This window comes from Acinonyx jubatus, chromosome C1 (assembly GCF_027475565.1).
Source record: "Acinonyx jubatus isolate Ajub_Pintada_27869175 chromosome C1, VMU_Ajub_asm_v1.0, whole genome shotgun sequence".
NCBI classification, from domain to species: Eukaryota; Metazoa; Chordata; class Mammalia; order Carnivora; family Felidae; genus Acinonyx; species Acinonyx jubatus.
This window is the reverse complement of record NC_069381.1, coordinates 163,898,892-163,924,848: the sequence shown is the minus strand read 5'-3', so window position 1 is coordinate 163,924,848 and position 25,957 is coordinate 163,898,892. Positions and strand designations below refer to the sequence as shown.

At 37.8% G+C, this 25,957-nt stretch overlaps 1 protein-coding gene across 50 annotated transcripts in view; it reads left to right on the top strand.

Moving 5' to 3' along the window:
• The window catches only part of TTN (titin), a 275,212-nt gene that overhangs the window by 179,560 nt on the left and 69,695 nt on the right, over positions 1-25,957 (top strand). For all 50 annotated transcript variants that reach the window (XM_053215372.1, XM_053215354.1, XM_053215355.1 and 47 more), the window contains 50 exons: positions 77-343; positions 444-710; positions 801-1,079; positions 1,171-1,579; positions 1,681-1,805; positions 1,907-2,173; positions 2,944-3,213; positions 3,304-3,606; positions 3,702-4,004; positions 4,266-4,453; positions 4,580-4,694; positions 4,808-5,092; positions 5,193-5,344; positions 6,032-6,179; positions 6,334-6,511; positions 6,902-7,023; positions 7,118-7,405; positions 7,516-7,812; positions 7,927-8,113; positions 8,572-8,687; positions 8,783-9,082; positions 9,280-9,579; positions 9,669-9,774; positions 9,875-10,071; positions 10,155-10,460; positions 10,557-10,835; positions 11,434-11,733; positions 11,847-12,149; positions 12,262-12,624; positions 12,945-13,247; positions 13,379-13,678; positions 14,134-14,430; positions 14,542-14,826; positions 14,918-15,211; positions 16,426-16,725; positions 16,838-17,146; positions 17,235-17,425; positions 17,827-18,256; positions 19,771-20,079; positions 20,207-20,355; positions 20,435-20,467; positions 20,561-20,690; positions 20,780-21,079; positions 21,172-21,489; positions 22,434-22,730; positions 22,842-23,141; positions 23,229-23,543; positions 23,629-23,777; positions 24,236-24,386; positions 24,476-24,757. In XM_053215372.1, coding sequence (XP_053071347.1) covers positions 77-343; positions 444-710; positions 801-1,079; positions 1,171-1,579; positions 1,681-1,805; positions 1,907-2,173; positions 2,944-3,213; positions 3,304-3,606; positions 3,702-4,004; positions 4,266-4,453; positions 4,580-4,694; positions 4,808-5,092; positions 5,193-5,344; positions 6,032-6,179; positions 6,334-6,511; positions 6,902-7,023; positions 7,118-7,405; positions 7,516-7,812; positions 7,927-8,113; positions 8,572-8,687; positions 8,783-9,082; positions 9,280-9,579; positions 9,669-9,774; positions 9,875-10,071; positions 10,155-10,460; positions 10,557-10,835; positions 11,434-11,733; positions 11,847-12,149; positions 12,262-12,624; positions 12,945-13,247; positions 13,379-13,678; positions 14,134-14,430; positions 14,542-14,826; positions 14,918-15,211; positions 16,426-16,725; positions 16,838-17,146; positions 17,235-17,425; positions 17,827-18,256; positions 19,771-20,079; positions 20,207-20,355; positions 20,435-20,467; positions 20,561-20,690; positions 20,780-21,079; positions 21,172-21,489; positions 22,434-22,730; positions 22,842-23,141; positions 23,229-23,543; positions 23,629-23,777; positions 24,236-24,386; positions 24,476-24,757 — 12,462 coding nt within the window. The remainder of the gene's footprint in view (positions 1-76; positions 344-443; positions 711-800; positions 1,080-1,170; positions 1,580-1,680; positions 1,806-1,906; positions 2,174-2,943; positions 3,214-3,303; positions 3,607-3,701; positions 4,005-4,265; positions 4,454-4,579; positions 4,695-4,807; positions 5,093-5,192; positions 5,345-6,031; positions 6,180-6,333; positions 6,512-6,901; positions 7,024-7,117; positions 7,406-7,515; positions 7,813-7,926; positions 8,114-8,571; positions 8,688-8,782; positions 9,083-9,279; positions 9,580-9,668; positions 9,775-9,874; positions 10,072-10,154; positions 10,461-10,556; positions 10,836-11,433; positions 11,734-11,846; positions 12,150-12,261; positions 12,625-12,944; positions 13,248-13,378; positions 13,679-14,133; positions 14,431-14,541; positions 14,827-14,917; positions 15,212-16,425; positions 16,726-16,837; positions 17,147-17,234; positions 17,426-17,826; positions 18,257-19,770; positions 20,080-20,206; positions 20,356-20,434; positions 20,468-20,560; positions 20,691-20,779; positions 21,080-21,171; positions 21,490-22,433; positions 22,731-22,841; positions 23,142-23,228; positions 23,544-23,628; positions 23,778-24,235; positions 24,387-24,475; positions 24,758-25,957) is intronic.

Below are 25,957 nucleotides of genomic sequence, written 5' to 3'. Positions count from 1 at the left end.
GTCTTTCTTTGGAGAGGTATATGTTTCAAGAAAAAAAAAAATTCGGTTTAACTCAATGTTCTTGTTATTCTTGCAGAAGAAGAAGCTGTCTTTACAAAAAATCTTAGCAACGTTGAAGTTAGTGAAACAGACACTATAAAACTGGTTTGTGAAGTCTCCAAGCCTGGAGCAGAAGTGATTTGGTACAAAGGGGATGAAGAGATCATTGAAACAGGAAGATATGAAATACTTACAGATGGACGAAAGAGAATCCTGATCATTCAGAACGCTCACCTTGAGGATGCTGGCAACTACAACTGCCGACTCCCAAGTTCTCGAACTGATGGCAAAGTCAAAGTACATGGTATGAAAATCACAATAAATAATATTCTAAGAATTCATACTTGATGTATTTAAGGTGCAAATGCTGAAGTTTTTAATACCTCACAACTGCTTCTCTCCAGAACTTGCTGCTGAATTTATCTCAAAGCCTCAAAATCTTGAAATACTTGAAGGAGAAAAGGCCGAATTTGTCTGCTCTATATCAAAGGAAAGCTTTGAAGTCCAGTGGAAGAGGGATGATAAGACACTTGAATCTGGAGACAAATATGACATTATTGTTGATGGCAAAAAGAGGATCCTAGTTGTGAAAGATGCCACATTACAAGACATGGGCACTTATGTAGTCATGGTTGGGGCCGCCAGAGCAGCAGCTCACTTGACAGTAATTGGTAAGTTTGTTTTGTTCCTTGGGTTTACTTGTGTTTGTCTGTACCACCTTGGTCCTTCTTCATACTATGAGAATTGTTGGTTGCTTTCAGAAAAACTCAGGATCGTAGTTCCTCTTAAGGACACCCGTGTAAAGGAACAACAGGAAGTCATCTTCAACTGTGAAGTCAATACAGAAGGTGCCAAAGCCAAATGGTTCAGAAATGAAGAGCCCATCTTTGATAGTTCAAAATACATTATTCTCCAGAAAGACCTGGTTTACACACTCCGAATTAGAGACGCACGATTAGATGACCAAGCCAACTATAGTGTGTCTCTGACCAATCACAGAGGTGAAAATGTTAAGAGTGCAGCTAATCTGATAGTAGAAGGTAAGTCACTTATGTGGCATTAAGGAGTTTTTAAGTCAATGTCTATTATGAAAATAGTTAAAATCAACATTATTCTTCTCCTTTATAACAGAGGAAGACCTTAGGATTATTGAGCCTCTTAAAGATATTGAAACAATGGAGAAGAAATCTGTCACATTCTGGTGCAAGGTGAATCGTCTCAACGTAACACTGAAGTGGACCAAAAATGGAGAAGAGGTGGCTTTCGACAACCGTGTTTTATACAGAATTGATAAATATAAACACTCTCTAATCATTAAAGACTGTGGCTTCCCAGATGAGGGTGAATACATTGTTACTGCTGGACAAGATAAATCTGTTGCTGAGCTTCTGATCATAGAAGCCCCGACAGAATTTGTAGAGCACTTAGAAGACCAGACAGTCACTGAGTTTGATGATGCAGTCTTCTCCTGCCAGCTGTCCAGAGAGAAAGCAAATGTGAAATGGTACAGAAATGGGAGAGAAATCAAAGAAGGCAAAAAGTAAGTGGAAGCTTCTTAATCTCTATTTCTGTAACTATTACACATTTGACAATTTAGTGATCATTATGCAAGCTAACCAATAATTCAATCTCTTCTCTTAGATACAAATTTGAAAAAGATGGAAGTATACACCGACTCATTATCAAAGATTGCAGGCTGGATGATGAATGTGAATATGCTTGTGGAGTGGAAGACAGAAAATCTCGAGCTAGACTTTTTGTGGAAGGTACACACTGAGTGAAAGGACAATTTTAATATTAGCACCAGTTTTTAAAGGTTGTGAACTCAAATATGAACATGTTTGTATTCATTTTACATTTTTTTCAGAAATCCCTGTTGAGATCATCAGGCCTCCCCAAGATATTCTTGAAGCCCCTGGTGCTGATGTTGTCTTTTTGGCTGAGCTCAACAAAGATAAGGTGGAAGTCCAGTGGCTAAGAAATAACATGGTTGTTGTTCAGGGTGACAAACATCAGATGATGAGTGAAGGAAAGATACACAGGTTACAGATTTGTAATATTCAACCTCGTGACCAGGGTGAATACAGATTTATTGCCAAAGACAAAGAAGCCAGAGCTAAGCTTGAACTGGCAGGTAAATGCCTTTCTTTTATTTTCAAATATCTTCACAATATCACAGATGCATTGTAAGTTTCAGATTTTGCAATTAATGAGGTAATGCCTGTGAAAGCCTTTAATTTCTGTTGGGCTCCACCCACATGTGACTATTCTAATTTCTCTTACCACAAGGGTGTCCTGAGTAAGAGGTAATTGATAGCATTTTTCTTTACTTGCCAGAACCTTGAACAGTTCCTGGCACATGGTAGCTGTTCATTAGTACCTAGAATTGACATAGTGCCTTGAAAGTCATCCCCAAAAACCTAGACTTAGGGCAAACTCAGGTTTCTTCTATTTTCCCAACCCCATGGAGCCTCTTAGGTCTGTTCTCATCCTGATTCAAGCTTCCAAGGCATCCTTATTGGTTGACATTATGAAAAAGCCATTAGTGTTCCTCTTGTACCTAGGTAGTTTGTCTGGTTTATCCCTAAGTATGACAGGCCCACTTCACAAAAACAAACATGTTTTGTACTATGTTTAGTTCTCCATTATTAATTTTGGCAAAGAATGGAGATTTTATGGATGATATAAAAATCATCCTTAATCCTCTGTTCTCAAGTCTGACAATTTGCAAAATAAGCCATGAGAACTCTAAGTCAGTCAGTGTTCTGTGCTAGAAAGTTACTGTGATATATTTCCAAGGTTGTATCACTGATATTTGCTAACAAATGCATAGTAAAGAAGCTATGGTGTAACTGGACTACAACATATAAGTCAAAAGCATTCACGTGTTATTTTTCTCACCAGCTGCACCTAAAATCAAGACAGGCGATCAAGATCTTGTGGTTGATGTTGGCCAGCCTCTGACAATGGTGGTGCCCTATGATGCCTACCCTAAAGCAGAAGCCGAGTGGTTTAAAGAAAATGAAGCTCTGTCTTCAAAAACTGTTGATACTACAGCTGAACAAACTTCTTTCAGAATTTTAGAAGCTAAGAAAGGAGACAAAGGAAGGTATAAAATTGTGCTTCAGAACAAACATGGAAAAGCAGAAGCATTCATCAATTTAAAAGTTATTGGTAAGCCCTTGAATCACTTGGGACTTGATTGGCAAAGCACAATTAAAAGCATGACAACACACTAAAAAAACTTGTATATGCGCATTTCAGATGTTCCAGGGCCAGTTCGCAACTTAGAAGTGACAGAAACATTTGATGGTGAAGTAAGCCTTGGTTGGGAAGAACCATTAACTGATGGCGGAAGCAAAATCATAGGTTATGTTGTTGAAAGACGTGACATCAAAAGAAAGACCTGGGTTCTGGCCACTGACCGTGCAGATAGTTGTGAGTTCACTGTCACTGGACTACAGAAAGGCGGAGTTGAGTACCTGTTCCGTGTCAGTGCAAGAAACAGAGTTGGCACTGGTGAACCAGTAGAAACTGACAGTCCTGTAGAAGCAAGGAGTAAATATGGTAAGAAGTTTTTAAGTAAATTGCAAACTAGCTTATCTTTGCTTTTATCTCTGATTTAACCCGAAACCTATGTTTTCTTCTTTGATGAAATCCAGATGTTCCAGGCCCTCCTTTGAATGTAACCATCACTGACATAAATAGATTTGGGGTTTCACTGACATGGGAACCGCCAGAGTATGATGGAGGAGCTGTGATCACAAACTACGTTATTGAATTGAGAGACAAGACTTCTATCAGATGGGACACTGCCATGACAGTAAGAGCTGAAGATCTATCTGCAACTGTCACTGATGTGGTAGAAGGACAGGAGTATAGTTTCCGGGTCAGAGCCCAAAACCGCATTGGAGTTGGAAAACCAAGTGCAGCCACACCTTTTGTCAAAGTTGCTGATCCAATTGGTAAGCTCATCAAAACAAGGAAATAATTACTTCATGAAATCCATAAATTAAGTCTATTAATTAAAATAAATTGGAGTTAATGAAAAGATAGAACATCAGAAAGATGTGAGCAAAATCATAGAAATCCAGGCTGTGCCTACTTTTACTCAGTGAATTCAGTAAACCTGCTATTTTAATGCAGATGATAGCAATGATTACACGTTATCTTAATAAAATGTTACTGAATTCAATGGTATGTTCCAACTCTTTCTTCCATTCCAGAGAGACCAAGTCCTCCTGTGAACCTAAAATCCTCAGATCAGACTCAGTCATCAGTTCAGCTCACATGGGAACCTCCTCTGAAAGATGGAGGAAGTCCAATATTGGGTTATATAATTGAGCGATGTGAAGAAGGAAAAGATAATTGGATCCGTTGCAATATGAAACCTGTCCCTGAACTGACTTACAAGGTAGGGACCTTATATCTAAAAAAATATTCAATGTATGATCATGGACTTAAATGTGTGTGTGTGTGTGTGTGTGTGTGTGTGTGTGTGTGTGTGTATTTTTCTTACGACTATTGATTCATACTTTAGGTTACTGGATTACAAAAAGGAAATAAATATTTATATCGAGTATCCGCAGAAAATGAAGCTGGTGTTTCAGATCCATCTGAAATTCTTGGTCCTCTAACTGCTGATGATGCATTTGGTAAGTGGATATTTTATTTTTAGATTTAATAGCTTAATATAGCTTAATAGCTTAATATAGCTTAATAGCCTTAAATATAGTGTTGAAGACTCATTAATTTTTCTTTTTGGTAGCTGAACCAACAATGGACTTAAGTGCATTTAAAGATGGTCTAGAAGTTATTGTCCCGAATCCTATCAAGATCCTGGTTCCAAGTACAGGCTATCCAAGGCCAACTGCAACCTGGTCTTTTGGAGATAAAGTACTAGAAGCAGGGGACCGTGTGAAAATGAAAACCTTATCTGCCTATGCTGAACTTGTCATTTCTCCAAGTGAACGTCCAGACAAGGGCATTTATACACTGAAATTAGAAAATCCCGTAAAAGCAATTTCTGGGGAAATTGACGTCAATGTGATTGGTAAGGAACTAAACTTTTATTACATATGGTGATTTGACAGTATTAACAAATATTGGTTCAATCTATTACCGATATTGATTTTGGACTACCTTTTTTTCAGCTCGCCCAAGTGCACCCAAAGAACTGAAATTTGGTGAGATAACCAAGGACTCAGTACATTTGACTTGGGAACCACCAGATGATGATGGAGGGAGTCCATTAACTGGATATGTTGTTGAAAAGCGAGAAGTCAGCCGGAAAACATGGACTAAAGTGAGTTTTGAGCAGCAATGCAACTCACAGAAAAAAGAGTGGGGTGAATCCCAGAATGCTGGGATGCCATGCACAGTTTACATGGTTTAAATTTACCTTGCTGAAAAAGACCCAAAAACTTCTCTTAAATGCCTTGATGCTAATGCTTCTTGAGGTAGTTCAACCAAGATCTGGTATAACTACCTTATTTTGTGCCTTACCAAATTTTCTACTGTTTGCTAAAAAATAAAATTACCTATTCACTTGGTACCTGATGAGTATCCAGTGTGCCCTATGAAACGATCAGCCATTCTAAGGACACTAAGTATTTAACTCCCTGGTCATCAAACTTCTCACTCCACTAGATTATCTTAGTTGGCCCAATCTACCATTTGTTTTCTCTTCAGTTTATTACTATTATTTATTCATTTCTCATTATTGTTTTTTACCTTGATTTAAAAGCATATTTCTAATAACCAAGCTGGTGGAAAGAACCAATACCTTATTTGACACCTTTTTAATGTGTATAAGTTATAAAAGTCTCACCTTAATATAAGCTTCAAATATTATGTGTCTTACTCTGCAAATTTTTCCCTAGTGTAAAATTAATAACCCTTACCATTAAAAAAATTTTCCATTTGTATCACTGCTTGTCGTAAAAATCTTTGACTCAGGCTTTTGAGAAACAATTATATTTCTTTGTCCCAGGTTATGGACTTTGTGCCTGACCTAGAATTCACAGTTCCTGATCTTGTTCAAGGGAAAGAATATTTATTTAAAGTCTGTGCTCGTAACAAGTGTGGCCCAGGAGAGCCTGCTTATGTTGATGAACCTGTAAATATGTCAGCTCCTGCAAGTGAGTACATTCTTGATGGTTGCTTATGGAGCCTCTTGTTACCTTTTTTGCTTTGAGACCAGGAGTCGAGTTTATGGGGGAAAGGCAGGGGCAGGCAATATGGAAATTTCATAGATGGACTATCTAACACTGACTCTCTTTAAAATGTTTATAGCGGTACCTGACCCACCAGAGAACGTTAAATGGAGAGATAGAACAGCCAACAGCATCTTCCTAACATGGGATCCACCTAAATATGATGGTGGTTCACGCATCAAAGGATATATAGTTGAAAAATGTCCACGTGGTTCGGATCGATGGGTTGCCTGTGGGGAACCAGTTGCAGACACAAAGTAGGGTTTTTGTTTGTTTTTAATATAATCTGTTGTCAAATTGGCTTACATACAACACCCAGTGCTCATTCCAACAAGTGCACAGAGTAGATTTTTATAATTATTTGACACAAGAGTAAATGTTTCATCTTACTAAAATTAGTGTTTTTCTTTTAGAAAATCTATTAATTTTTTTCATTGATAATTCCTCTGGTGTGCTTGTCCGACTTTAAAGAGTGCTACTGAACTTATCCCCTATCCAAGGTGTTCATTAGTTATAATACTGAAGCAATCCAGAATTAATTTAAGGAATAAAAAGTGTTATACCAAGAGAAGGTATGAATTTTAGAAAGATCATATAAAACAGGTTGTGTGCATTATAGTAAAATATACCATTTTATTTTCTGATAGAATGGAAGTAACAGGTCTTGAAGAAGGCAAATGGTATGCCTACCGCGTGAAGGCCCTGAACAGGCAAGGTGCTAGTAAACCAAGCAAACCCACAGATGAAATCCAGGCTGTGGATACACAGGGTATTTATTTTTGGTTTTTGTATTATTAACCAGGCCTCTGCTTTTAATTTTGTTTGAGCTTGCTAACATTATAAATCATCTTTTCCAATTTCAGAGGCTCCAGAGATTTTCCTTGATGTGAAGCTCCTTGCTGGTCTCACTGTAAAAGCAGGAACTAAAATTGAACTTCCTGCCACTGTAACTGGAAAACCTGAACCTAAAACAACTTGGACAAAAGCCGATATGCTTCTGAAGCAGGACAAAAGAATCACCATTGAAAATGTTCCTAAAAAATCCACAGTGACCATCATTGATAGTAAGAGAAGTGACACTGGCACATACATCATCGAGGCTGTCAACGTCTGTGGTCGGGCCACTGCTGTGGTAGAAGTGAACGTCTTAGGTAAGAGAGGCCATCATTTAAAAAATGGGCAGACTCATTTCAGTTACTTTTAAAAATAAAACATGATTTTTTAAATGATTTTTTTCCTGAGTGTATAATGTCATCCACAGACAAACCTGGACCACCAGCTGCTTTTGACATCACAGAAGTGACCAATGAGTCATGTCTTCTAACATGGAACCCCCCACGAGATGATGGTGGATCTAAAATCACAAACTATGTCGTGGAGAGAAGAGCAACTGACAGTGAAGTGTGGCACAAGCTCTCATCAACTGTCAAGGATACAAACTACAAGGCAACCAAATTAACACCCAATAAAGAATACATCTTCAGAGTTGCTGCAGAAAACATGTATGGTGTTGGTGAACCAGTTCAGGCTACTCCAGTAACAGCTAAATATCCATTTGGTAAGTTTCTCTTTAATAAGTTGGCCAAAAATTTTTAAAAAGATACTTGTGTCAAACTTGGATTTGGGTGTCATATTTATATATAGGGCATATAACACATCTATTATCCTATAGATCCACCTGGACCTCCAACTCGCCTAGAACCTTCTGATATCACTAAGGATGCAGTTACTCTCACATGGTGTGAGCCAGACGATGATGGAGGAAGCCCAATCACTGGATACTGGGTTGAAAGATTAGATCCTGATACTGATAAATGGGTTAGATGCAATAAAATGCCAGTAAAGGACACAACATATAGGTATGTCCAATATCTCCATCAAGGTGTTAAGACAGCAGTATACACAATTTTTAATTCTCAAGCATTCATTTTGATTACAAATTCTTATATATTAACCATAACATTTTAAATTATTTTTACTTATATTTTGTATTACCACATGATCTAAGAAATGATATAAATTCCATTCAAGGGCACATTTCTTAATTTCCTACTATAAAATATTAACTTCCTGTGAGTTTCAAAGTGTTTGGTCTTCCAGTATATTATGGTCATGATTTTTTATAGATATTAGAATTACATTAGTACATTCAATCAAATCTAAAGTTAAAAGGCAATTTAAAAATTATATTGAAATATTTTCAGTTAAATTTCCAAATCAGTTTTTCACAATTTAAATAAATTAGTTCCTTCCATGTAAAATACATAGAGTCTTCTGATTATCATGGTATTCAACTCATACTTTGTCCCTAATTCAGAGTGAAAGGTCTCACCAATAAGAAAAAATACAGATTCCGTGTGTTGGCTGAAAATCTTGCCGGACCTGGAAAACCAAGCAGATCAACTGAACCAATCTTAATAAAGGATCCAATAGGTATTGTTTATATATTTTTATGTGGTTATTTTGAAGCTTATATTAACTCCTTTTTTGACAAACCTAAATCATGGTTTCATTTCATTGGTTTGCAGATCCTCCATGGCCTCCTGGAAAACCAACTGTGAAAGATGTAGGCAAAACATCATTGATGTTGAATTGGACAAAGCCAGAACATGATGGAGGGGCAAAGATTGAGTCTTATGTCATTGAAATGCTAAAGACTGGAACGGAGGACTGGGTCCGAGTAGCTGAAGGTGTTCCCACCACTCAGCATTTTCTCAAGGGTCTCATGGAAGGGCAGGAATACTCATTCCGAGTTAGAGCTGTGAACAAGGCTGGGGAAAGTGAGCCCAGCGAACCCAGTGACCCTGTGCTCTGCAGGGAAAAGCTATGTAAGTCACTCTTGATGTTTAGTGTATATAAATTCCTCTAACATAGGTCTGAGAACTACAGTATGAGAAAATATGAAAAACTCATAACTAGATTGCTTCATCATTGCTATGTGACTTCCTAGTGACTGCTAGAGAATTCAGTGAAGACTGAGTATTGGACAATAAAAAAATTGAATTTTTCTTTTTTTCTTCTTTAGATCCTCCATCACCACCTCGCTGGCTTGAAGTTATTAATATCACAAAAAATACAGCAGACCTCAAGTGGACAGTTCCTGAGAAAGACGGAGGGTCCCCCATCACCAACTATATCGTGGAAAAGAGAGATGTGAGGCGAAAAGGCTGGCAAACAGTGGACACAACTGTCAAGGACACCAAGTGCACAGTAACCCCACTGACAGAGGGCTCTTTATATGTGTTCCGAGTTGCTGCAGAAAATGCCATAGGACAAAGTGACTACTGTGAAGTTGAGGACTCTGTCCTGGCCAAAGACACCTTTAGTACGCTAACTTAATATTTGTGACACTGTTCGTACTGGATTATCATTTTTCCCTCTGGTTTTTCTAACTATTGAATGTTTTGCTTCCAGCCACCCCTGGACCACCCTATGCTCTGACAGTGGTTGATGTAACCAAGCGACATGTTGACCTGAAGTGGGAACCACCTAAAAATGATGGTGGAAGACCAATACAAAGGTAGAATTTTAATTAATTTACAAAGGATAATTTATACTCAGCTGAAAATTCTTAACTGTATTTTCTCTATTAATACTAATGAACTGCTTTATTTCAATAGATATATCATTGAGAAGAAAGAAAAGTTAGGTACCCGTTGGGTGAAAGCTGGAAAGACCTCAGGACCTGACTGTAACTTCAGAGTAACTGATATCATTGAAGGAACAGAGGTCCAGTTTCAGGTTCGGGCAGAAAATGAAGCTGGAGTTGGTCACCCAAGCGAACCCACAGAAATCCTGTCAATTGAAGATCCAACAAGTAAGTAGTGTCAGTTAAACAAAGGATATCATCTAGAGCTTGATGATGAGATTGTGGATGTGAATGTTTCACTCTTTTTTCAGGTCCTCCTTCACCTCCCCTTGATTTGCATGTGACTGATGCTGGGAGAAAGCACATCGCCATTGCCTGGAAGCCTCCAGAGAAAAATGGTGGAAGTCCTATTATAGGATATCATGTTGAAATGTGTCCAGTAGGCACTGAGAAATGGATGCGAGTTAATTCTCGCCCAATTAAAGACTTGAAATTCAAAGTTGAAGAAGGTGTTGTTCCTGACAAGGAGTATGTTCTGAGAGTGAGAGCTGTCAATGCTGTTGGTGTCAGTGAGCCATCTGAAATCTCTGAAAATGTGGTTGCCAAAGACCCAGACTGTAAGGACACAGTTTCTTTCAATTAATAAAACAGACTTTGCTTATCACACATTGCATTTTGACATATCTTTTTTTTCCTTTTTGGATATCTTACAGGCAAGCCAATAATTGATATGGAGACTCATGACATTGTTGTTATTGAAGGTGAAAAGTTAAGAATTCCTGTTCCCTTCAGAGCTGTCCCAGTTCCAACTGTTAGTTGGCATAAAGATGGCAAAGAAGTTAAAGCAAGTGACAGATTAACAATGAAGAATGATCATATCTCTGCACACCTCGAAGTTCCCAAGAGTGTCCATGCAGATGCTGGAGTTTATACCATTACGCTAGAAAATAAGCTTGGCTCAGCAACTGCCTCAATCAATGTCAAAGTCATAGGTAATCAGTCTTCGATGAAATACAAGATATTATTCTTCACACATTGGGAAAATTAGTTAACTTTGTAGTGTTAGTATAAAGGGCTTCATGAGTTGGCTATTTGTAAACTAAATTGCTTCTCATATGGAAAGAAATCATCTGGAAGACAAGTAATTATAGAAATGAAATTGCTAGTTAAACGCTGATTAAACTAATTTACTTCTGTTGTAATTATTGGCATGTGAAATACTAAATAAAAGATATAGCATACCCAAAGAATGTTTAAATTGCCAATATTCATTTATTAATTGTATTTGCATTTTTTCATAGTGTACTCACCAGGATTAGTAATACTTTCTGCCCCCTCCCACACAGATGATGTTTAAAAATTGGGTGGGGGTGATTTTTACTTAGAACAAAAACTCGGAGGAGTTACATATGTTTAGTAATTGGGGCCAATGACGCTAAATAGCCTTCAGCATAAGGCGGCAGAGGGGCATTCCAGCACATCAAAGATTATCCCACCCAACAGGTGGATAGTCTCAGAGAAAGAAAGAGTGCACTTTTAACATGCTGACTTTTCAGATTACAATAATAATTATCACTTTATTTCTGATAGGCCCACCTGGACCATGCAAAGATATTAAAGCAAGTGACGTGACCAAGAGTTCTTGTAAATTAACCTGGGAACCTCCAGAATATGATGGTGGAAGCCCAATCCTTCATTATGTCCTGGAACGCAGAGAGGCTGGGAGAAGGACATATATACCAGTCATGTCTGGTGAGAACAAGCTGTCTTGGACTGTAAAAGATCTCATACCAAATGGTGAATACTTCTTCCGTGTTAAAGCTGTCAACAAGATTGGTGGAGGCGAATATATTGAACTGAAAAATCCGGTCATTGCTCAAGATCCAAAGCGTAAGTTGGGGCATGGATGTAATATAGCTAGGAATTAATATGCAATTTTTTACTTAAAAAAAGATGAGTTTGTGCATGGGTACATATTAACCATTTTTTTCCTTATTGTTCAGAACCCCCTGATCCACCTGTAGATGTTGAGGTCCATAATCCTACAGCTAAAGCAATGACTATTACATGGAAGCCACCTTTGTATGATGGAGGGAGCAAAATAATGGGTTACATCATAGAGAAGATTGCTAAGGGTGAAGACAAATGGAAGAGATGCAATGAGCACCTAGTACCAGTCCTGACCTATACAGCAAAAGGACTCGAAGAGGGAAAGGAATACCAGTTCAGAGTGCGAGCAGAAAATGCTGCTGGTATTAGTGAACCTTCTCGAGCCACTCCTCCAACCAAAGCTGTAGATCCTATTGGTAAGTTTTGTTTAATGGGGTTGCTGTTTGCCCCCGGCACAATCAAGGAGAATAATGTTTTGTCAATGTTTTGATCAGAATTGAGAACAATTATTGTTTTTAATCATTACAGATGCTCCAAAAGTCATTATGAGAACAAGCCTAGAAGTGAAACGAGGTGATGAAATAGAACTTGATGCAACTATTTCTGGGTCACCTTACCCGACTATTACATGGCTAAAGGATGAAAAAGTTATTACACCAGAAGAAATTAAAAAGCGAGTAGCACCCACAATTAGAAGGAGGAAGGGTGAAGTTCAAGAAGAAGAACCATTTGTCCTGCCTCTAACACAACGTTTGAGTATCGACAACAGTAAAAAGGGAGAATCTCAGCTACGTGTCCGGGATTCTCTCCGACCTGACCATGGCCTGTATATGATCAAAGTTGAAAATGACCATGGTATTGCAAAAGCTCCTTGTACTGTCTGTGTGCTAGGTACGTAGGTAAAACTATACTTCTCAATGGAAGAAAGTCTATATGAAGAGTTTCAGTAAAACTTAAAAAAGGGGTTTTGGCAGGGGAGGTGGGGAAGGGGGATAAAAGAAGTAGGAAATAGCTTCAGCAAGTTATCCTCAGTCCCATTTTTCCTGCTGGCTATGTAAACAAAATCAACCCACCTTGGTATTTGTTAGCCATACAAAGACAGATGTAGGAAAAGCAGAAGTTTATATTAAAGGGGCATGCTAACATTTACATTTTCCTTTGCAACCATTTCTACACAAAATTTTAATCACTGCTGTCTTTTGAAATATTAGATACACCAGGGCCACCAATCAACTTTGTATTTGAAGATATTAGAAAGAACTCCGTCCTCTGTAAATGGGAACCACCCCTTGATGATGGTGGCAGTGAAATTATAAACTACACTTTGGAAAAGAAAGACAAGACAAAACCTGACTCAGAATGGATTATTGTCACTTCAACACTTAGACACTGCAAATATTCAGTGACAAAACTGATTGAAGGGAAAGAGTATCTCTTTCGTGTAAGAGCTGAAAATAGGTTTGGGCCTGGACCGCCATGTGTTTCAAAGCCATTTATAGCTAAAGATCCATTTGGTAAGGTTCTTTTAGCATCTACATTTTGCCTTTTATCATATGCAAGGGTATATTCATTATCATAGCTTATAAACTTGAATTTTTAGGTCATACTAGAGAATTAATTCAAATATGCCATTTTTTTTTATCAGAACCACCTGATCCACCTGATAAGCCCATTGTAGAAGACATTACAAGCAACAGTATGCTAGTGAAATGGAATGAACCAAAAGATAATGGAAGCCCCATCTTGGGTTACTGGCTTGAAAAACGTGAGGTTAATAGTACACATTGGTCTCGTGTCAACAGAAATCTTCTGAATTCTTTGAAGACCAATGTAGAAGGCCTATTAGAAGGACTCACCTATGTCTTCAGAGTATGTGCTGAAAACGCAGCTGGACCTGGAAAGTTCAGTCCGCCTTCAGACCCCAAAACAGCACGTGATCCAATCTGTAAGTAATTTCTTATGAAGAGAGTGGGGTACAGCATGGTGACTATAATTAAGTCACTTCATCCAGTTAATTAAGTACTATATTATATACCTGAAAGTTGTTAAGAGAGTAGATCTTGAATGTTATCAGTACCAAAAAAAAATAATTAATTATGTAAGGGGAGGGAGGTGTTAACTAACATTGTGGTAACCATTTTGTAATATATGCATGTATCAGATCATATTGTACACCTTAAATTTACAAAAAACAAGCAAAATATTAAATACCTACAGACATATATTAAGGTTGCAATGTAAAATTTTAAACATCTTGTACATATAGCTTAAAAGTTTCACAAAGCAATACTTACCCCATATTATATGCAATGCGCTATGAAAAAAAGTGGGATAGAGTAAGCTGCTGTGCATTTTAAAATCTTCTGGGAGTTTTGATTTGTGTATCTACATTCATTCTAGCTCCACCTGGGCCACCTGTCCCAAGAGTCACCGACACAAGCTCTACAACTATTGAACTAGAATGGGAACCCCCAGCTTTCAATGGCGGTGGGGAAATTGTTGGCTACTTTGTTGATAAGCAGCTGGTTGGAACAAATGAATGGTCACGTTGCACGGAGAAGATGATCAAGGTCCGTCAGTACACAGTCAAAGAAATCCGAGAGGGTGCCGATTATAAACTTCGAGTGAGTGCTGTCAATGCTGCAGGTGAAGGACCACCAGGAGAAACGGGACCGGTTACTGTGGCTGAACCACAAGGTAACTTAAAAGTTGCATGGATCCATGCAATAAGATTATGGACATTTTTCCACCATAGGATTTTTTTTTTCATCTTTCTTGGACTAATGTATTACTGTTCTCTTTAAACAGAGCCTCCAACTGTGGAACTAGATGTTTCTGTCAAGGCTGGCATACAAATAATGGCTGGGAAGACCCTTAGAATTCCAGCTGTGGTAACTGGTCGTCCAGTGCCTACCAAAGTATGGACCATAGAAGAAGGGGAGCTGGATAAAGACCGTGTTGTAATAGAGAATGTTGGAACCAAATCGGAACTAATTATCAAGAATGCATTGAGAAAAGATCATGGCAGATATGTGATTACAGCTACCAATAGCTGTGGTTCCAAATTTGCAGCAGCCAGGGTAGAAGTTTTTGGTAAGGAATGTTACATGGATTTTCATAGGGTTTTTCTAAATGATACAATTTATTGCACTGATTTTTACGTTTGTTTGTTTTAATTTTTCAGATGTTCCTGGACCGGTTCTTGACTTAAAACCTGTTGTGACAAATAGAAAGATGTGTTTGCTTAATTGGTCTGACCCAGCAGATGATGGAGGAAGTGAAATCACAGGATTCATTATTGAAAGAAAAGATGCTAAGATGCACACCTGGAGACAACCAATAGAGACTGAGAGATCTAAATGTGACATCACAGGTCTCCTTGAGGGACAAGAATATATGTTCCGTGTGATTGCCAAGAACAAGTTTGGCTGTGGCCCTCCTGTTGAAATAGGACCAATTCTTGCAGTTGATCCACTAGGTAAAAGAGGTTTTCATTGTGTTTATAAAGTAAATACTGTTTGCTTCTAGTTATGTCATTTATTTATTGAGCCCTATGACTTCAAACTCCCAAGAGTCTCATGGTCTATAGCAAGAGAGTGATAAGAAAGGTGAATCAAAAAACTACTGGCAACTTTAAGAATATCATACTTGCTATAATATCAATGTAATTTTGCACAAAACCATGTATGGTTTCATGTACTGAAAAAACCTGAATCTACCAGAGCTTAACAACAACCTACAAACAGGTAGAAATACTACATCTTGGCAATAGAATACTCTGGAGTAATTAATTTAATGCTTTAGTAGTTAAAGGGAGTTCACTGTTTTTGAAGGATTACAGGATATACAACAGCCTTATGATAAATGCCTTAGTCTTCCTTTAGCCCTCAAGTAGTCTCCACACTGGAAGGATATGGATGCTCAGAGTCAGAGAAAGCCACCAGAGAATAGAAAACCAACCAAAGGAAATCTCCATAAGCAGTATGAGCAAATGTGAAACTCTAAAATTGCACACACTTGGTAATGCATACTGACATCCCATTACATCCTCCCCGTAACAGCTCATCTCAAAAATGTCTGCTCTAGCTCAAGTTGTGCCACAAGTATCAAAACAGAGCTGAGCTTCCACTGCAAAGCTCTGCTTCCAGTTACAGTGACAGTTCAACAGGAGACTAGTTTTACCATGCAAAGTTATGCTTTGTTTTGTCCTTTGGGCCACGAAACTACAGAAGCATCACATAAATTCTCTTTCCACTCCATTTTAAACCCACACTTGAGGCAACATGGTTCTAAGTGTGTTCAGCAGACACATGCACTGTCCTTTAATAAAGGAAACACTTTGCTCCCAGCTGGTCATTCAGAGCAAAACTTCACAGACCTTCTCTCCTACTTCATTAGGACTAGAAGCTTTCCCAGTGACAGAGGTAAAATATCTAAAATGCTAAAAAATAACAAAAGTCTACATTCCCTTTGATTTATTTGTAATCAATAATTTTTACTCTAAGAAAAATTCTGCCTGTATAAATGCCTATAATTCTGGTAACTGATATGTTTTTGGAAGGATTTTAAAGATGGATGTAAGGTTATGCCAAACAGAAACTTATTTCTCACATAATTAATTTAAAGTGAAATACTATTTCCTATATGAATATTTATTTCATGCTTGTCATTTCAACTTGCCTCTGGTTAAAGGTCCTCCAACATCTCCCGAGAGGCTCACATACACAGAAAGGACAAAATCCACTATCACCCTTGACTGGAAAGAGCCCCGCAGTAATGGCGGCAGCCCCATCCAAGGTTATATCATTGAAAAACGGCGTCACGACAAACCTGACTTTGAAAGAGTTAACAAGAGACTCTGCCCAACCACATCTTTCCTGGTTGAAAATCTTGATGAACACCAAATGTATGAATTCCGTGTCAAAGCCGTCAATGAAATTGGCGAAAGTGAACCATCTCTGCCTCTTAATGTGGTCATACAGGATGACGAAGGTGTGGAATCTGTGCATGATTTTAGTGCATTTTACAGCGCAGCCTTTATCTTCATAAGTTGAGCAAATATACTTAGGACTATACATTTTTTTTCTTTCCTTTCTCTTTACAGTGCCTCCAACTATTAAGTTGCGCTTGTCTGTTCGAGGAGACACTATCAAAGTTAAGGCAGGAGAGCCTGTTAACATCCCTGCAGATGTGACAGGCCTTCCAATGCCTAAGATTGAGTGGTCCAAGAATGAAACTGTGATCGAAAAACCCACTGATGCACTTAAGATAACCAAGGAAGAAGTATCCCGAAGTGAGGCAAAGACGGAGCTTAGCATTCCCAAAGCAGTCCGGGAAGACAAAGGCACTTACACAGTTACTGCTTCCAATCGCCTGGGTTCAGTGTTCCGAAATGTTCATGTGGAAGTATATGGTAAGGGACCCGTTTTCTTCTATCAAGATGAAATCCAGTACCTTTTTAAGAATGGCCTTCTCATTCTCCTGTGTTGGTTCCTTCCCAGATCGTCCATCACCACCAAGAAATCTTGCTGTTACTGACATTAAAGCTGAATCTTGCTACTTGACATGGGATGCCCCTCTAGATAATGGGGGCAGTGAAATTACCCATTATATCATTGACAAACGTGATGCAAGCAGGAAGAAAAGTGAATGGGAGGAAGTCACCAACACTGCTGTAGAGAAGAGATATGGGGTAAACTATTCTAAATATTTACTTATACACATTAAAAGGACACGACTTTGAATTAACACCATTAGGGCATAACCTGGGAATTTAATGATTAAACTCAAAACCACACACAAAAAGATTTAGCACAGTTTTTAGCACCATGTACATAAGGCCACTTAGTAAATACTATTTGTATATAAATTCTTTTTTACTTGAGAGATCCAGTATTAGGTACAATAAATTCACATATTCTCATTTTAAAATGCTTTCTCCACATTTGAGCCTATTTATTTTTTAACTATATATTTATTTGCTTTTATAGATTTCTTTTTATAGTCTCCCCTACCAAAATAACTTGAATTTTAAAATAAGTGAAAATCAACATAAGTATGTTGTTAAGAAATCACTACTCATTTGATTTCTAGGTCTGGAAACTTATCCCCAATGGTCAGTATGAGTTCCGAGTTAGGGCAGTGAATAAATATGGAATCAGTGATGAGTGCAAATCAGATAAAGTAGTCATTCAAGATCCCTTTCGCCCTCCTGGACCTCCGGGAAAACCAAAAGTTTTGGAGCGCACCAAAGGGTCGATGCTAGTAAGCTGGACTCCTCCTCTGGACAATGGCGGGTCTCCAATTACTGGCTACTGGCTGGAGAAGAGAGAAGAGGGAGGTGCCTACTGGTCACGTGTTAGCCGAGCACCAATTACCAAAGTGGGATTGAAAGGCGTGGAATTTAACGTTCCGCGTTTGATTGAAGGTGTTAAATACCAGTTCCGAGCAATGGCGATAAATGCGGCAGGAGTTGGCCCTCCCAGTGAACCATCAGATCCAGCTGTTGCAGGAGATCCTATATGTAAGTATGCTTCCATTTCCGGAATTTACAAAGGGCAAAGCCACTAAATGGATAATTCTCTCTTAAATTGCCTGCGTTTTTCTATAACAAATTTTTTTATTTATTAAAGTAAAAAGTTTAATAGAGTATCAGAAGCATAGATGTATGTGTATACATATACACACTACATATACATATACACACTACACATATCTATACGTATGCATACATACACACATGTATACACATACCTAAAATCATATAGTTTTTAAATTCTTGGTTTAAACCTAGTATTTTATGAGGAATCACAATAATAGAGACCCTGGACTATAAGCTCCTCTCTGCTCTCCTACCTTAAATAAACGCCTAACCCCTAATTAGATACTGTGGACATTTTCTCCCTCCCTGTTTAGACCCTCTAGGTGGAGTTCAACAAAAGGCAAATGTTAACTTTTCAATAATATTTATTGAACAAAGATACGAGATTTCTCAAGCACAGTCTGTGAAGTGAAATTAAAAAAAAATTCTTCTGAAAGATCTATTAGCAGATAAGTTCAAAAATTAAAATAGCATGACCTTAATGGTTAATTATATTTGCTATATATCTGAATAGATTATCTGCAGAAAAAGAATTCAGCTATTTGTTAAGACTTAAAATACTCTAAGTTCTATATGGAGTACATCTATAAAATGAAGCCAGTCATTCATTCAGCAAGCTATATTGAACGTGTGCTATGTGCAAGGAACTGTGCTAGGCACTAGAGAGGAAGAGGTAGGGTTAAAAAGAACAGAGTAGAAGACTTTCTATAATTGTAAAGCACCATCAGAAGTGTATTGTTATGTAATTATTACATACATTGACCCTGTCCTAAAAGGCATTATGATTAATTTGTGTTCAGAGGTTTCCCAACTAATGACAAAATTATTTTTTAAATATTAAGGTAAATTAAAGATGAACATAGGGGAATGGAAGGAAAAATAAGATAAAAAACAGAGAGGGAGGCAAACCATAAGAGACTCTTAAATACAGAGAACAAACTGAGGGTTGCTGGAAGGGAGGCAGGTGGGGAGATGGGCTAAATGGGTGATGGGCATTAACAAGGGCACATGTTGAGATGAGCACTGGGTGTTACATGTAAGTTATGAATCAGTAAATTCTACTCCTGAAATTATTACACTATGTTTACTAACTTGGATTTAAATTTATAAATAAATAATCTGGCATATTTTTTCTAAAAAAAATAAATAAGTTTTTAGTAGATTCAAAGGGATTTTAAAACGAAAATAGCTTTTCACCAATTGTGTGTAAATAGAATATAAATCTATCTAGAGATAGTGAGTAGTCCTTCTAATTCCAGTGAGTTGCCTGCTTTCTTTTGTTTTCACATCAATGCTAAATGAAAAAAGACTATTTCTTATGTTCTCTTCTCTAGAAGGTAATTTATTCTTTTGGCATTCCTATTTTAGTATTTAGTAGATTAAATCTAGCATCCTATTGGCTTCAAAACTTGACATATATTTTTTTTCTTTATTAGATCCACCTGGCCCACCTTCTTGCCCAGAGGTCAAAGATAAAACAAAGTCTAGCATCTCGCTAGGATGGAAACCTCCAGCCAAAGATGGTGGCAGTCCAATCAAAGGCTACATTGTAGAAATGCAAGAAGAAGGTAGTACTGACTGGAAAAGAGTAAATGAGCCAGACAAACTGCTAACTACCTGTGAATGTGTGGTACCAAATCTGAAAGAACTCAGGAAGTACAGATTCAGAGTGAAAGCTGTCAACGAAGCTGGTGAATCTGAACCAAGTGATACAACTGGAGAGATCCCTGCCACTGATATTCTAGGTACTAGCCCTTTATTACATTTATGTCTTCATCTTTTGATCTCATGAAATTAATTTCCTGAAGATATGTCAATTACATTTTTTGAAAAAGTAAACTAAATCCTATTATATTATTCATGGTACTATAGAGGCACCAGAAGTTTTCATTGATATTGGAGCACAAGACTGTCTGATTTGTCCAGCTGGCTCACAAATTAGGATTCCTGCTGTCATCAAGGGACGCCCGACACCCAAATCATCTTGGGAATTTGATGGAAAGGCAAAGAAGGCAGTGAAGGTAAGAAAAATATAATTTTCTGTGTCTTCCGGTGAATCACTCTAAGGAATATTTATACAACTATCTTCTTTTCTAATAGGAGGGAGTTCATGATATACCCGAGGATGCACAGGTAAAAAGAAAAAATTGAAGTGATTCAGAACATGGTTGGCTGCAATAATGCTTTTACTTCATCCAATGTATGACTACTGTTTTCTTTCTATAGCTGGAGACGGCTGAAAACTCATCAGTAGTTATTATTCCGGAGTGCAAGCGATCTCATTCAGGCAAATACAGCATCACAGCCAAGAATAAAGCAGGACAAAAGACAGCAAATTGTAGAGTTAAAGTCATGGGTAAGAAAGACTTTAAAAGGGACCATAAAATAAGAACAAATTATTTTAAACAAAGTGACATTGTTTATATTGTGATTTGCATCCAACAGATGTACCAGGGCCACCCAAAGATCTGAAAGTCAGTGACATCACAAGGGGTAGTTGCAAACTCACATGGAAGATGCCAGATGATGATGGAGGAGACAGGATCAAAGGCTATGTTATAGAGAAGAGGACTATTGATGGAAAAGTCTGGACTAAAGTCAATCCAAACTGTGGAAGCACCTCATTTGTAGTTCCCGATCTTCTTTCTGAACAGCAATATTTCTTCCGTGTGCGGGCAGAAAACCGTTTCGGTATTGGTCCACCTGTGGAAACCATTCAGAGGACCACTGCCAGAGATCCAATATGTAAGTTTTTAACCGAAGATTAAAGTAGTTTCTCAAGTTTGAAATATATCATTATAAACAATGCTTAATACTTCTTTTAACTATTTTTAAAGATCCTCCTGATCCCCCTATTAAACTCAAGATTGGCCTCATAACAAAGAACACGGTACACCTATCATGGAAACCCCCAAAGAATGATGGAGGCTCCCCTGTCACCCACTATATTGTTGAGTGCCTTGCATGGGATCCTACTGGGACAAAGAAAGAAGCATGGAAGCAGTGCAACAAACGCGATGTGGAAGAACTGGAATTTACAGTTGAAGACCTCATAGAGGGTGGAAAATATGAATTCAGAGTCAAGGCTGTCAATGCTGCAGGAGTCAGCAAACCTTCAGCCACTGTTGGCCCTGTGACTGTCGAAGATCAGACATGTAAGTACCAATGTATTAACAGAAAATGTCCTCTTTATGAATCCTTCCTAGAAATTTAATATTTGTCCAAAATAAAAAGAAATATCTGTGCATCAGGAAGCTACCATGAATTGAGTGTGAACATGGGCACATTAATCACTCATTCCCTCAACTTCTACAGGATTATCAAATTTCCTTACATATTACCTTTCCCTTATTTAAAGGAGATGACGTTTAGAATTTCCTTACTATAATTTTCTGCATGATCCTCAAGAGGGGAAGAAACTAAGCAGTTATTTGCTCAGTGAGTGCTAAGACCCATTTATCTTCATAATCAAGTTTCTTTTTCTCTATTTAAGAAAAAGATAAATATAAATAGACAAATTTTATAGACAAAAATGGTAGAAATTCTCCCTCTGTTACCATCACTACTGCTGTGTGTTCAGTTTTTTCTTCTAAATTTGGTGGGGGGCAGGGCGCATGTAGTCACTACCCTCTTTACATTTTCTTCTACGGGATTCCTGGAAAATGGAAAATTGCTTTGCATCTACTAGCAGTTATCTTTCTTAAAAAGGGAATTCATCTTAGAATAAAAATAGTCCTGTCATAACTCTGCTTATTAAAGGGAATATGCATGCATATTAAAGGGAGTATCATGATAGAACTCCCAAGACTAAGCTACTACAATCTTCACTTCTCTCTGCCCCTTTTCAGTATCTACATGTGTAATAACATTAGGTAAGAGAGAGCCAATAGCCGATACATAGCTACATGTAGATCCAATAAAGGATGATGACTACATTACCTGCCCTCCGAAGTCATATAATTAGTTGAAGTCAAATCTGTTCTTCATATTGTGCTATGAAGTCTGACTATAGTAGATACAAATAGCTTTATAGGCACTGTAAATTCTACTTCTGGTCCCTAATGACCACCTTTTTTTTTTTGTCTTTTAAATCATCTAGGCCCACCATCAATTGATCTAAAAGAATTCATGGAGGTTGAAGAAGGAACAGATGTTAACATTGTAGCCAAAATTAAAGGTGTGCCATTCCCGACACTAACCTGGTTTAAAGCTCCTCCAAGGAAGCCTGATAAGAAAGAACCTGTTCTCTATGACACCCATGTCAACAAACTGGTAGTGGATGATACTTGCACCTTAGTTATTCCACAATCTCGAAGGAGTGACACTGGCTTATATACCATCACAGCTGTGAATAATCTGGGAACAGCATCAAAGGAGATGAGACTGAATGTGCTTGGTAATGTTTTCCTGGATTTATTAAAACTATGTTTTTCTGTTCCTAAATACACTATTTGGCATTAAAATCATTCTTCTAATATTTTTTTTTTCCTTTTTAAAACCATTTTAGGTCGTCCTGGCCCTCCAGTGGGACCAATAAAGTTTGAATCTATTTCAGCAGATCAAATGACATTATCTTGGCTTCCACCTTTGGATGATGGGGGGTCTAAGATTACAAACTATGTAATTGAGAAGAGAGAAGCTAACAGGAAGACATGGGTGCATGTCTCCAGTGAACCTGAAGAGTGCATGTACACAATTCCCAAATTGCTAGAAGGCCACGAATATGTATTCCGAATCATGGCCCAGAATAAATTTGGCATTGGGGAGCCTCTTGACAGTGAACCTGAAACAGCAAGAAACCTCTTCTGTAAGTAGAACATATTTGATATACAAAATCACTCTTACCTGTTGTTTTTCATAGTTTCTTATAGATCAATGTGATTTTTGTTCTTAGCTGTCCCTGGAGCACCAGATAAACCAACAGTTAGCAGCGTGACTCGCAACTCCATGACTGTCAATTGGGAAGAGCCAGAGTATGATGGAGGCTCTCCTGTGACAGGATATTGGCTAGAAATGAAAGACACCACTTCGAAGAGATGGAAGAGAGTTAACCGAGATCCTATCAAAGCCATGACTTTGGGTGTTTCTTATAAAGTAACTGGTCTTATTGAAGGTTCTGATTATCAATTCCGTGTGTATGCAATCAATGCTGCCGGTGTGGGTCCACCAAGTCTGCCATCAGACCCAGCGACTGCCAGAGATCCAATTGGTAAGCCTTGAAACCATTCCTCCCCCCACCCCCTCACAGTGCCATGGAAAAGGCAAGAATACTGATGTATACTGGTTCTTTCCAGCCCCTCCTGGTCCTCCACTTCCCAAAGTCACAGACTGGACTAAATCCTCTGTCGATTTGGAGTGGTCTCCTCCACTAAAAGATGGTGGGTCTAAAGTAACTGGATACATCGTTGAATATAAAGAAGAAGGAAAAGAAGAATGGGAGCAGGTACTTAACACTTGGAATTATGGAAATATAAGTAAACTGAAAATGTAGCAGTTATCCTCATTAATTAATTAATGTATTTATCCCATTAATCCCATTGTATTTTTTATTAAGAAATCGGAGAAATAACAATTATAAAATAACATAATTACAAATAATCCAAACATCTGTTATGTCAAAAATCTGATCAAAGGTTAAGTTATATTATCATTAATTTCTCTTTTGGCTATAAATTCTAAAAAGGTGGAAAAAATTGAGTACATTTTTCAATCATTTGGCATAATATTAAAACACAATTCCTGGAAAGACATTTCAGTCAGCATTTACCTATAATATCTGATCCCCAATACATAAACTAGCAACAATTTTCCCAGACTAGTTAAATATGCTGTTGGCTGTGCTTTAGAAAGCCATTAAAATAAGAAGCTACAAAGAACTGAACGCTTGTGATCCTTCCCCAGGGTAAAGACAAAGAAGTGAGAGGAACAAAGCTTGTTGTGACAGGGTTAAAAGAAGGAGCTTTCTACAAATTCAGAGTTAGAGCAGTCAACATTGCCGGCATTGGAGAACCTGGAGAAGTCACAGATATCATCGAAATGAAGGACAGAATTGGTAATTATTCATACTTCTATTATTTTATTAATATTTGTGTTTTGTATTGGAAATGAAAACCACATTTGTAATTTTCAATTGTGTTCCAGTGTTACCTGACCTTCAGCTAGATGCCAGTGTCAGAGACAGAATTGTGGTCCATGCTGGAGGGGTGATCCGGATCATCGCGTATGTGTCTGGAAAACCTCCTCCAACTGTCACCTGGAACATGAATGAAAGAGCATTACCTCAAGAAGCTACCATTGAGACCACAGCCATCAGCTCATCCATGGTCATCAAGAATTGCCAGAGGAGTCACCAAGGTGTCTATTCTCTTCTTGCCAAAAATGCAGGTGGAGAAAGAAAGAAGACCATTATCGTTGATGTATTAGGTAAATACTTTGAATTTGTCCATGCAGTTTTTAAAAATAACATCTTTACTTCAACTACAATAAGGCTATGTAATAATAAAACTGTTACATATACTTTGGAAACTTAAAAAATTACCAATAATCCCATTGACCGCTATTTGCATTTTTTAAAATTACTTTTTTAACGTTTATTTATTTTTGAGAGATGGAGAGACCGAGCATGAGTGGGGGAGGGGCACAGAGAGAGAGAGAGTGTCAGAATCCGAAGCAGGCTCCGGGCTCTGAACTGTTAGCACAGAGCCCAATGCAGGGCTCAAACCCAAGAACTATGAGATCATGACCTGAGCTGAAGTCGGACGCTCACCCGACTGAGCCACCCAAGTGCCCTGACCACTATTAGCATTTAAAAAAATTTCCTCTTTGCTTTTTTATCCTATACATATTTTATATTGTTATACTTCTATAAACAGTTTAAAAAGTTATGTTTTTATATTATATAAAAACAAAGTTTCTTATAACAAAGTTTTGTGTTTTGCCTTGTTATGTAACATGCCACCATAAGCATTTATGTTTTATATAGTTTTCACGAAAGAAACTCTCCTGCCAGTGTACATGAATATCTAACAAACTAAGATTGATCAATTTCTTATCATGAGAGTGTATCCTTATTTGCTAATTATCTTAATAAAGCAAACATCTCTGTGAAAGGTTTCATATTCTAATTGAAAAGCATCATTTTTGGTTATCAATATTGCACTTCTAGTCACTAAATATATAGGTGAATTCTACAAGGCTTTTTCATGCCTCTTGTTGGCTGCTTTATTGTAGTGATTTGCTCAGAAAGCAAAGTTCTCCCACTCAGATTTCTCTCTCATCATGTCTCTAACACAACCATACCCCAAACAGTGAGTTTTTATGTGAGAATAACTGGTTCTCTGTTGAACATAATTAATGTTATGTAAACATGTTACATTTTCATTAATGATAATGCCATAAGGAAAAAGATCTCATTGACCAATAGTCCTATAAGCTTTTGGGTTAGTTTCAAGCTCCTAGACACCTTTTACTTTAACTTGAGAAGTGGTACATTTTCAGATTAAATTCTAACCCTCTCAAAGGTCATTCTGAGATTTGGGGACTCCTGGGCTGCTTTCTGATTTTTTAGTCATCTAGAAAAAGTTCTCTTTCCCTTTCCCCTCTGGAGAGTAAACTAGACACAAA